At 31.6% G+C, this 12615-nt stretch overlaps 3 protein-coding genes across 5 annotated transcripts in view; 1 reads left to right on the top strand and 2 right to left on the bottom strand.

The window, feature by feature from the left end:
• Positions 1-12615, top strand: part of LOC142230726 (uncharacterized) — a 260167-nt gene that overhangs the window by 5348 nt on the left and 242204 nt on the right. The gene's annotated exons all lie outside the window — the stretch shown is intronic.
• LOC142230727 (carboxypeptidase B) overlaps positions 2817-12615 on the bottom strand; it is a 41399-nt gene continuing 31600 nt past the window's right edge. For 2 of the 3 annotated variants that reach the window (XM_075301357.1, XM_075301358.1), the window contains exon 5: positions 10677-12149. In XM_075301357.1, the coding sequence (XP_075157472.1) occupies positions 11387-12149 (763 nt within the window). In that variant the 3' untranslated portion in view covers positions 10677-11386. Of the gene's footprint in view, positions 3601-10676; positions 12150-12615 lie in introns of those variants that run through there. The other variant, XM_075301359.1, reaches the window with a different exon arrangement.
• On the bottom strand, positions 6862-7615 carry LOC142228953 (carboxypeptidase B-like). The gene is made up of 2 exons (XM_075299480.1): positions 7399-7615; positions 6862-7337 (listed from the first exon to the last, which is right to left on the bottom strand). The coding sequence occupies exons 1-2, from the start codon at positions 7613-7615 to the stop codon at positions 6862-6864; spliced, it is 693 nt and encodes a 230-aa protein (XP_075155595.1).

Here is a 12615-nt window from a genome sequence, read left to right as displayed (position 1 = left end):
AAATTTTATTTCTATAGGAAAAAATTGTCAAATTTTATTTCTATAGCAAATTTTCTCAATTTTTTTTCTTACTGATGCTCACTGCTATAAAAAATGTACTCAAAATTTTATTACTATAGAAATATTTTTATACCCACCACCATAGGATGGGGGGTATATTAACTTTGTCATTCCGTTTGTAACACATCGAAATATTGCTCTAAGACCCCATAAAGTATACATATTCTGGGTCGTGGTGAAATTCTGAGGCGATCTGAGCATGTCCGTCCGTCCGTCCGTCCGTCTGTTGAAATCACGCTAACTTCCGAACGAAACAAGCTATCGACTTGAAACTTGGCACAAGTAGTTATTATTGATGTAGGTCGGATAGTATTGCAAATGGGCCATATCGGTCCACTTTTACGTATAGCCCCCATATAAACGGAACCCAAAATTTGGCTTGCGAGGCCTCTAAGAGAACCAAATTTCATCCGATCCGGCTGAAATTTGGTACATGGTGTTAGTATATGGTCTCTAACAACCATGCAAACATTGGTCGACATCGGTCCATAATTATATATAGCCCCCATATAAACCGATCCCCCGATTTGGCTTGCGAGGCCCCTAAGAGAAGCAAATTTCATCTGATCCGCTTGAAATTTGGTACATGGTGTCAGTATATAGTCTCTAAAAACCATGCAAAAATTGGTCCACATCGGTTCATAATTATATATAGCCCCCATATAAACCGATCACCAGATTTGACCTCCGGAACCTCTTGGAAGACCAAAATTCATCTGATTCAGTTGAAATTTGGTACGTGGTGTTAATATATGGCCTCAAACTCCCATGCAAAAATTGGTCGATATCGGTCCATAATTATATATGGGCCCCATATAAACCGATCCCCAGATTTGACCTCCAGAGCCCCTTGGAAGAGCAAAATTCTTCCCATTCGGTTGGAATTTGGTACGTGATGTTAGTATATGGTATCCAACAACCATGCAGGAATTGGTTCATATCAGTCCATAATTATATACAGCTCCCATATAAACCGATCCCCAGATTTGACCTCCGGTGCCTTTTGGAGAAGCAAAATTCATCCGATCTGCTTGAAATTTGGTACGTGGTGGTAGTATATAATATTTAACAACCATGCCAAAAGTGGTCGATATCAGTCCAGAGTCGTACATAGCCCCATGTAAACCGATCCCGAGATTTGGTTTGGAACCTCTTGGAGGAGCGAATTTCATCCGAGTGAGTTGAAATTTGGTACATTGTGGTAGTATATGGTCGTTAACAACCATGCCTAACTAGGTCCATATCGGTCTATAGTTATATATGGCCCTCAGATAAATCGATCCCCAATCACACAAAAATTGGTCCATATCAAGTTCATAATTGTGTATAGCCCCCATATAAGCGACCCCCATATTTCAATTCTGGCTCTCTACGTACAAAAAGTCCATATCGATTCGTAATTATTTGTAGACTTAACTATACATAACTTTTTTGTCTAATATATACCATGTATGGACTAAATCACAATTTAGAAAACGATGTCAAGAAGTTTTAAGATACCACAACCCAAGTAATTCGATTGTGGATGATAGTCTTTCGTAGAAGTTTCTACGCAATCCATGGTGGTGGGTACATAAGATTCGGCCTGGCCGAACTTGCGGCCGTATATACTTGTTTTTATATAAAATTTAGTCAAAATTTTATTTCTATAGAAAATTTAGTCAAAATTTTGTTTCTATAGAATATTTTGCAAAATTTTGTTTGCTACACACTTTTTTTAATTAAATGTCTATTGATAATTTTTTCAAACTTTTATTTCTATAAAAAATTTTGCCAAATTTTATTTCTATAAAAATTTTATTCAAAATTTTATTTCTATATATTTGGTCAAAACTTGATTTCTATAGAAAATTTTGCCAAAATTTTATTTCTATAGAAAATTCAGTCAAAATTTTGTTTCTGTAGAAAATTTTCCAAAATTTTATTTACTAGACAAAAAATGTTCCATAATTTTATGCTCACTGATGCTCACTACTAAGTCGAAAACTTGTAGAAATGACTCAAATTTTTCAATGAATGAATCATAAATGCAGTTTTGCGAAATTGTGTAAACAATTATAAATATTTCCCAAATATTGCCCGAGATTTTGTAGAAGTCTGATTTGAGATTTTATCAAAATGTAGAACTAAATACAAAGTACCACCACAATAGAACTACAAATTAGTGGTATTAAAATGAGATTTAGTTATATTACCCGGAGTCGACTCCGGAGTCGGAGTCGAGCTGATGAAAAATGCTGGAGTCGGAGTCGAGCAAAATTGGCTCGACTCCACAGCCCTAATTATAAGTACGCAAATACCTATGAGGACGATTATATGTTTATCAAGTATTGACAAATTATGGATGGAAAATATCCAAGGTATTGACTTCAAAACATTTTATATCTCTAAATTAATTGATTTAAAAAAAGTAACCTCTAAACATGCTTGTTTTCAGCTTGAAAACTGAATATAGTATTTAACTTTATAGAACAAATAAATATTTGGGAATGTTGCATTGTCATATTGATTCGATTGTTCCTGGCCCTTTACAGAGTATTAAAACATTCATTAATCACATACGAAATATCTGGTGTTTTATTTATTTTCTGGGTTCAAATAAATAATTACATAAATATTTTAATAAATTAATGGCATCATAACCTTAAACTACTACGCTTAGATTTATGAAAATTATATTAAAAATTATATAAATCGTATTAAAAAATGAATATAAATAAATAAATAAATAATATATTTTATACAATATAAAGCCTTATGGACGTATCAGAATAAATTTAAGACATATCTTTAGCAACCGTCTCTGCAAATATATACCCTTCTAAAGCAGCTCCCATAATTTGACTAGGGGGTAAAACAAAACCATAACGACCACGATCCCGTAGTTCCACTGTAAAAACATATTTTGTTTCCAATACCGAGTGGGCCCAATCATCTGCTCCTCCACCAGCTATCGATAGTAATTTGTATGTAACACCAACATCATAATGTTTTCCCGTTTTATTTTTTATCAAGCGAGCAGCTTCATTACCAACACGTTGTAGCATGGGAGCATATTTACTTTTGGCTGCCTTATAACCAAAAGGATATACAAATGCTTGGCTGTAGCTGTGAAATGTTAAAAATGCCTCCAGATTGATACTAATCTCTTCTAGGAATGATATCACAGCTTGAGCTTCCAATTCTGAATTAGCTCTTGGACCATGATAGGTATCATGACAGGGATTCGATGAAGAACCTTTGGTATTCCATCCAATGTTGAAATTACGATTTAGATCAACACCAATACATGATGCCGATTTTGTTGTGGCACGATTTTTACGCCATAAACGATTTTTTCGACGACTATAGACATAGCCATCTGGATTAACCATAGGCATAAAGAACCATGATTTATTACGAATGTATTTGGGTTGATTTTCCCAATTACTCAATAACTGATTAATGATGTAAGTAACAGTGGCCGGTGAAATCCATTCTCTGGCATGAGTGCCGCCATCAATCCAAATTTTCTTATTATCACTAAGATTTTCCGAAATGCTGTAAAATAGGAAAAAATATAAACTAGAGTAATTGCAGATGATTTTTTGTAATTTCCATCAGAGGAAGCTGTAGTCAATGACAATGTGATGAATGTATGTTATGGTAGTTGATGTTTCTATTAAAATTAAAAAAAGGAAACTAATGCCAACATTTTGAAGACTCCCGAATTGGTACAATTCGATTTTATAGTTCCAATAAAGCCACCATGGTGCAATGGTTAGCATGCCCGTTTTGGATACAAAGGATCGTGGATTCAATCCCAGTTTCGATCGAATATGAAAAATTTTTTCTGTGGTAATATATCCCCTCTCAGTAATGCATGTAACATTTTTGAATGTTTCAATGCTTTTCTAAGTGATTACACAATAATGTGAAAAGCTGTTAAAACTCGGTTTATCCGTGAGATTAACATAGATTCGGGTAGGACTCACTGATAAGAGAAAAGTTTACCATTGTATAGTATCAGAATGGACCGAATAGTTTAAGTGATCTGCCACTAACCTACTTTCAAGGATGAGTTTTTCATTCAAATTTAGAATATACACAGGGAAAAGGGAGTAGTCGAAGATTAAGGTTGAGTTACATACCATGCGTTAATGCGTCCGTTGATTGAAAATTTGAATTTTCTCTTTGAAAGCAACAGTTTTGTTAGAGTGGTTCAAACTGAAAAATATCAACCCTTCCATCAACGCACGGATTAACACGTATGATATGTAACTCAACCTTTAGACTAGAAATCTTTTTCATGTTAGGACGAAAGACCCTAGAATCTGTTTATGGCTACTTAAGTGAATAAGTAGTTCAGATACCCAGCAAAAAAAGCGTCGCCAAAAAAGCAGTGGAAATGCTCTTTTTGGATCCGAAAGTGGTGAAAAATTGAAGCAGAAGCGATGAATTTAACACGGGATTGTCATAGGACGGATGTCCACCATTTCAACAACTGTTGCCCTGAATTTTCATCACTTCTTAAAGTGTGAAGCGAATCCAATGTTTTGGATGTGAATTAAGAAATTTTGTAATATATTGACGAATAAATAAATTTTAAAATTTTGTATGATTTTTAATGCATTATAACGATTGTGTAGAATGTTTGACATCAAATATTTTCAAAAAATCGCAATTTTTCTAAAAAGGATTTAGCAATTTTTACGGCAAAATTTAAATAATTTGCGTATTTTATTAATTCTTAAACCATTTTTAACCTTTTTGAAACAATAAAATTTTAAATTTCTCTTTAAAAATGTGAAAAAACGAGTTATAAAAAAATTGACTCAAATTAACTTCCTGTGCAGTTAAAATAAAGAACATCTTAGGGAAAACATTTATGGAAGTTCTTTTAAAGTTGTGCCTTTAGAAGAACTTCCAAATTTTTTTGCAGGGTAGTTTTCAGCGTTTTCGAGCATATCAAAGCTTTTGAATTGTTTGTTTTACAAATACTGTGGTTTCTGGTTTAGATGTACAAATTATCTTTTATTTATTTATTTATTTATCAGTTTTTATTCAGTAATACTAAGCCTTCATAGTCAAATATATTTGTATTAGAAAGTTTTAATAATCTGAATAGAAATGAATGTAATAAATTTAAATACAACTAGAAATTATTTAAAATAAATTAAAAGTATAATCTAATGATTTAATCATGATTGGCTCCCCAGCCATATGTAATGAAAAGAAAGATATACAAAAAATAAATCCCATTAGCAATCATGTAACAGCAACATTACGAATCAGAAAAGTGTCTGAATACTTTAATACGAAACACATTATTCGAGTGTGAGAAAATGCGCAGGTAAGGCATTCCAACATCTGGCCACACGAACAAAAAATGACCTTGCACCCTTGGCTGATAAGTCCCCGCTCTAACAAAGAAAAACACACTTTTTTGTCAAAATTCGTTTTTATTATTCAACATAGTTCCCTTCAAGAGCGATACAACGATTATAACGACCTTCAAATTTTTTTATACCATTTTGGTAGTACTCCTTCGGGTTTGCCTCAAAATAGGCCTCAGTTTCGGCGTTCACCTCTTCATTGCAGTCAAATTTTTTCCTTGCGAGCATCCTTTTAAGGTCTGAGAACAAGGAAAAGTAGCTGTGGGCCACATCTGGAGAATACGGTGGGTGGGGAGGCAATTCGAAGCCCAATTCATGAATTTTTGACATCGTTGTGGCACGGTGCGTTGTCTTGGTGGAACTACACTTTTTTCTTCTTCATATGGGGCCGTTTTGCCGCGATTTCGACCTTAAAACACTCCAATAACGCCATATAATAGTCACTGTTGATGGTTTTTCCATTCTCAAGATAATCGATAAAAATTATTCAATGCGCATCCCAAAAAACAGAGGCCATTACTTTGCCAGCGGACTTTTGAGTCTTTCCACACTTCGGAGACGGTTCAGCGGTCGCTGTCCACTCAGCCGACTGTCGATTGGACTCAGAAGTGTAGTGATGGAGCCATGTTTCATCCATTGTCACATATCGACGGAAAAACTCGGGTGTATTATTAGTTAACAGCTGCAAACACCGCTCAGAATCATCAACACGTTGTTTTTGGTCAAATGTGAGCTCGCGCGGCACCTATTTTGCACAGAGCTTCCGCATATCTAAATATTGATGAATGATATGACCAACACGTTCCTTTGATATCTTTAAGGCCTCTGCTATCTCTATCTCTATCTCGATCATCTTCATTTTACGGTCATTCAAAATCATTTTGTGGATTTGTTTGATGTTTTCGTCGGTAACCACCTCTTTCGGGCGTCCACTGCGCTCACCGTCCTCCGTGCTCATTTCACCACGCTTGAATTTTGCATACCAATCAATTATTGTTGATTTCTCTGGGGCAGAGTCCGGAAACTCATTATCAAGCCAAGTTTTTGCTTCCACCGTATTTTTTCCCTTCAGAAAACAGTATTTTATCAAAACACGAAATTCCGTTTTTTTCCATTTTTTCACAATATCAAAAGTTGCTTCACAAAAGACGCTCTATCTCACAAACTAATTGACTTACAGACGTCAAATTTTGACACGAATCATTTGAAGGTTGGCACTATATAAAAATATGCATTTAATACTAGCGACGCCATCTATGTGTCAGACCGGGGACTTATCAGCCAACCTGTTACTCAAATTTGCTTGCTTTGCTTACTGGTGAAATTAAAAATATTAACAATAAACTTTATTTTGGTATTTCAATAATTCTAAATATTTAATTATTAAATTTATATAACTAACATTCAATAAAAGATTTACACAATATCATCCAATATCTTTGGCAACTGCTTCAACCATGGCATAACCTTCCATAGCTGTTTGAATAATTTGTCTAGGAGGCAGAAGGAATACATAATCACCTGTATCTCTTAGCTCAATGGTATAGACGTATTTAGCTCCCAACGATGAGCATGCCCAATCATCAGCTCCACCTCCAGCGAGTATCAACAGAGAATGTCTAGAACCTACACGATATTTTCTACCAGTAATCTCTTTGATATTTCTGGCAGCTTGGTTACCTAAACGTTGTAGCAAACTGGCATATTTATATCTGGCTGCACGATGACCATAGGGATAAGTCAACAATTGACCATAACTGTGAAAAGAAAGAAACGACACAACATGGGGTTTTCTTTCTTCAAGAAAATTCACAATAGCTTTAGTTTCCATTTCGGATATAGGTGCATTCCCATGATAGTTTAATGTGCAGGGATTTTTCGATGAACCAACAGTATTCCAACCTATATTGATATATACGATTTATATCTACGCCTCTGCAACGAGATTTTCGATTGTTGGAACGATTTTTCCGCCATAGACGACTAATGCGACGACTGTAGACATAACCATCTGGATTTATCATTGGCATAAAATACCAAATTTTATTACGTATATATTCCGGTTGATCTTCCCAATTTCTAATTAGTGTTTCAATTATGAATGTCACAGTAGCTGATGTAATCCATTCGCGAGCATGTGTACCGCCATCTATCCAGATTCGAGCGGTACTTGGTTCCATTGTAATTGCAGAAATTCTGTAATTTACAAAAAATCCTTCAATAATTTTTTGTACCGAAGCGATTTATCTTGTGTATTTTGTACTTTCAAAATTTGAAAAAGTCGAATTTTCAGCATAAAGAGATTTGCGATTGGTTGAAGACTCTAAAGTCGGTTTTCAAGAATACGACTTCAACTTTAATGTCGATAGACCGAAAGTCAATTTTCGAATTTTGTATCTCTACACTGAACAAAATTTTTAGTAATTTCAAAAGTCATTTGTGTTTCATTTACAATATCCGTTTTTTTATATAGTGCATATATCTCAAGAACATTTCAAAAAGGTTTGGGGCTATCACTATGCTCTGAATAAGGGCTGGATGCAGGGCTGCCAATTTAGCCGATTTATCGGCATTTTGACGATTTTTTACTCAAAAAATAGCAAATGCCGATTTTCAGATTTTTGCCCAAAAATGACGATATTAGCTCCATTCAAAATTTTTGACTAGAAGCAGTTCGTTTACACGTTTAGAGCCAGCAAAATAGAGAATTCATTTGACAGTTGTCAGATAGAGAAATTGAAAGTTGTTGCTAGATATTGCATACAAGTAGGAGCTCTACCTCATTTTACATCTACAGTATTAGCATCACGGGTGCCACTCCTGCTATAAATAATCCACCAAAATTTGAAGAAAATTTTACAAAAATTCTACCAAATTAAACAAAAACAATTTTTTGAAGGGGTTGACCAAATTTTTGTGGTTAGTATATCCAAAAATATTGTTTGATTCAAAAGAAATGTTTTATATTGAATTTATAGAAAATTATGTTAAAATTTTATTTCTACAGAAAAATTTTCAAAATTTTATTTCTATAGAAAATTTCGTCAAAATTTTATTTCTACAGAAAATGTTGTCAAAGTTTTATTTCTATACAAAATGTTGTCAAAGTTTTATTTCTATACAAAATGTTGTAAAAATTTTATTTCTATAGAAAATTTTGTCAACATTTTATTTCTATAGAAAATTTTGCAAAAATTTTATTTCTATAGAAAATTTTGTCAAAATTTTATTTCTATTGAAAATTTTGCAAAAATTTTATTTCTATATAAAATTTTGTCAAAATTTTATTTCTATATAAAATTTTTCTGATTATTAATTTTGTTCGGCTTGAGTTTTTTTTTTTCAATATTTTCTGTGACCTCAAGCCGAACAAAATTAATAATCAGAATAATCATAAAATAGGTCAACAATACTCAAAAATACGTAAATATAAAATTTTGTCCAAATTTTATTTCTATAGAAAATGTTGTCAACATTTTATTTCTATAGATAACTTTCTCAAAACTTTATATCTGTAGAAAGTTGTTGCACATTTTTATTTCTATAGAACATTCTTGTAAAAATGTATTTCTAAGAAAATTTTTGCAAAATTTTATTTCTAAGAAAATGTTTGCAAAATTTCATTTCTATAGAAAATTTCGTCAAAATTTTATTTCTGTAGAAGATTTTGTTAAAATTTTATTTCTATAGAAAATTGTACCTCTTAATTTCATTTCTATAGAAAATTTCGTCAAAATTTTATTTCTGTAGAAGATTTTGTTAAAATTTTATTTCTATAAAAATTGTACCTCTTAATTGGAGAGTCAATCAATAAATGTTTTATGGTCAAATTTTGGAATATTGGGCAACACATAGTAAAGATATTTTTTTTTATTTAAAAAAATTATATTATTTGTTGAATTGCACAGCATAACATGCATACATTTTTTATGTATGCATGTTATAAAACCTGAATTCATTATTTTTTTGTTGTTGTTTTTTTGTTGTGTTAATTTTCTGTTCTTTATATAAAATAAATACTTTTATTTTTAACCAAAAAATTAGTTTGGTTTTAATATTATTAATGGAAGTGACGATTACGACAATTTCTTGGGAAAAAATTGACGATTTTTCTTGAAATTTTATTGGCAGCCCTGGCTGGATGATTTTAGTTTTTCCGAAAGTGTATTGAACACCGTACCAAACTGTTAAGAGTACATTTATAAAGATTGTTTTACAATATACAGAAATGCTGGCAGCATTACTAAGAGATTTATGTTATGTTAGGAAAATTGATTGTGATTTAACGCCGGCAATGAGGAATGTCTGAACCACTGTAAGTTTGTGTATCTATCAGTGGTCGGCACAAGATCCTTCTCGTAGCAATATAGAGCTAATATTTTTTTGTATTTCGACCACTACAGCGAAAAGCAAAACACTGCAAAGCGAATATCATTCTACACACAAAAAAATTTCACGAAAAAATTTCCAATTAAAATTTTAATTGAGTTTTAAAAAATATTCAATTAAAAATTTAATTGATTCAACAAATTTTTTAATTGAAACAAAAATCAATCACAAAAATAATAGTATCAATTAATTTTTTAATTGGATCAATTAACTTTTTAATTTACCTTCAATTAATTTTTTAATTGATACTATCATTTCTGTGATTGAAGACATTTCAATTAAAAATTAATTGGATCAATTAATTTCGTGATTGAATCAGAAAAAATTTTTGTGTGTGTAAAGTAAGTATACGAAGAGAAAAAGTTTCGATATATTAACGAAATGTGTCGTTAAAAGTCAGCCAATGAAACAAATTCGTTAATACAACGAAATTTTTCGTTATTATAACGAATTTTCTGTTAATCAACGCAACGTTTCGTACTATTAACGAATATTTTCATTGTATTAATGAAAATGTTTCATTATATCAATGAAAATTTTTCGTTGGCTGAATTTTAATGAAATTTTCTTTCGATGGTTCTTTCGTGGTTAACCAAAAATTCATTTTTTTTACTATCCTGAATTGGTTAATTTATGTTCCATTATTTACAGGTAGTAGGGTTCAGATTAATAATGTTTAAGAAATATTTCACAGATCAAATGCAAATTATCTCACAAATATTTTGCGTTTGGAATGTTTTCTTATGCTATATAAAATATTATCATAAACGAAGTTTGTTTCCCTAAAACAAATATGTATATTGGTGATCGCTACAGTTTGGCCAAAAAATAACCTCAATAGGAAAAAATTGATTATTTACAATTTAAATAAATATCAGTGTTTTGTTTTATTTTTATTAAATAAAGGTTCTTTAAAAGTAGTTAAAATACAATTATTGTGCATATTTACAATAATATATGCTACTTAAAATAAATTCACAAATGCTCAAATATCTTAAATATAAAAATGTTTACATTAACAAAAAAATGTTAATGTGTCAATATTATATATTTTGCTTAAACGCAAAGTAGTTCTTTTTATTATGGGCGGGAGAAAGTACACTGGCATTTGTATACACTTGAAATTATTAATCAAATAATGACAATTTGAATTAACAAAGTTAATTGCAAATGAATTTAATTAATCCAAAAATATTTCCAAAGTGCCAAATACAATTTTAATTGCATTTGGAAAATTTGGCTATTAAAGAAAAATAATTGCTTCACTTATTTTTTATAAAAACAAATTTCAATCGTATGAATTCAAACAATTCAATTAAAGTTTTTTTAAATTGGCGACGGTAATTGATTATTATTCCATTGATTGAAGCAATTTCAATAAAAAAAATTAATTGGTTCAATTAATTTCGTGATTGATGACAAAATTCATCTTCTTTGTGTAAATGATTTTTGGTTTGAAGCAATCATTTTTTTCATTAAATTTTTTATTTCTAATTTTATAAAAATATTATTTTTATTGCAAAAGTTGTCTTTAATATTTTATTTTGTAAGTGTATGATAGTTTATATTATGGCCTGGGCCACTGTATCGGCCACAATATAACCTTCTATCGCTGTTTCCAAAATCAATGATGGTGGCAATACAAAACCAAATTGTCCTCGATCTCTCAGTTCAATGGTATAAACATATTGTGTACCCAAGGCAGCTCGGGTCCAATCATCCGAACCACCACCAGCAATACCCAATACTTCATGGGTTACCGAAGCTCTATATGTCTCACCAGTTTTCTTTTCGATACGTTGTACAGCAGTATTGGCTACTCGCTGTAGCACTCCAGAATCTCTTACTTTAACTGCCTTATAGGCCCAGGGATAGACCACCATTTGACCATAACTATGATACGTCAAATATGCATCCAAATTATATTTTCTTTTCGATAAAAATTTAACAACAGCATCTGTTTCCAATTCCGAACCGGGAGCTTCTCCACGATATGTATCACTGCAGGGATTTGTCGATGATCCATAACCATTCCAACCAATATCAAAGTTACGATTTAAATCGACACCCAAACATTGTGAACGTTTTGCTATTGAACGATTTTTACGCCATAAACGATTTACTTTGCGACTGTATTCATAGCCATCAGGATTCATTACGGGCATAACATACCATGTCTTTTTTCGTATATAATCTGGATGTTCTTGCCATTTTGACATTAATTGATAGAGTATAAAGGTGACTGTGGCTGGACTGATCCATTCGCGGGCATGTATACCGCCATCAATCCAAATTTTCTTATAAGTTTTAGGATTTTCGGAAATTCTGTAAAACATAATAATGTTGTTTTTTGTTTTTCTTATAAATCATAGATGACAGATTATATTATATATAGATAGATGGCAAGAAAAAAACCGACACTTATGGACAAAAATATCAATTTTTGTTTTTAACAGTATTTTAGTCACACAGATATTAGATTTGAAGGAATGTGAAAGACAGACAAATGATTTAGTTAATATACAATAATTTTATTATTTTTAATCACACATAGGTAGTTAGTGAAGGTGCAATAGTAAAAGTGCTATAAATTATCAACACACAGAGAAAAGATTTAAAATATAGACATTGCAGTAAATAAAATTATACAAAAGAAGACGCTATAAAAAAAGAAAAATCAATTACAAATGTTGATCTTTTGCCTAATCGGCTTTAAATCAATTGTTAAATTCGAATAATCGATTTTGATATTGGCCAAAAACGACTGACATACACGATTGCCCTCGACCCA

Source organism: Haematobia irritans, chromosome 3, assembly GCF_050003625.1.
Source record: "Haematobia irritans isolate KBUSLIRL chromosome 3, ASM5000362v1, whole genome shotgun sequence".
In the NCBI taxonomy this organism is placed as follows: Eukaryota; Metazoa; Arthropoda; class Insecta; order Diptera; family Muscidae; genus Haematobia; species Haematobia irritans.
Note: the sequence above shows the minus strand (reverse complement) of the source record. Positions and strands in the feature narration are given on the sequence as shown.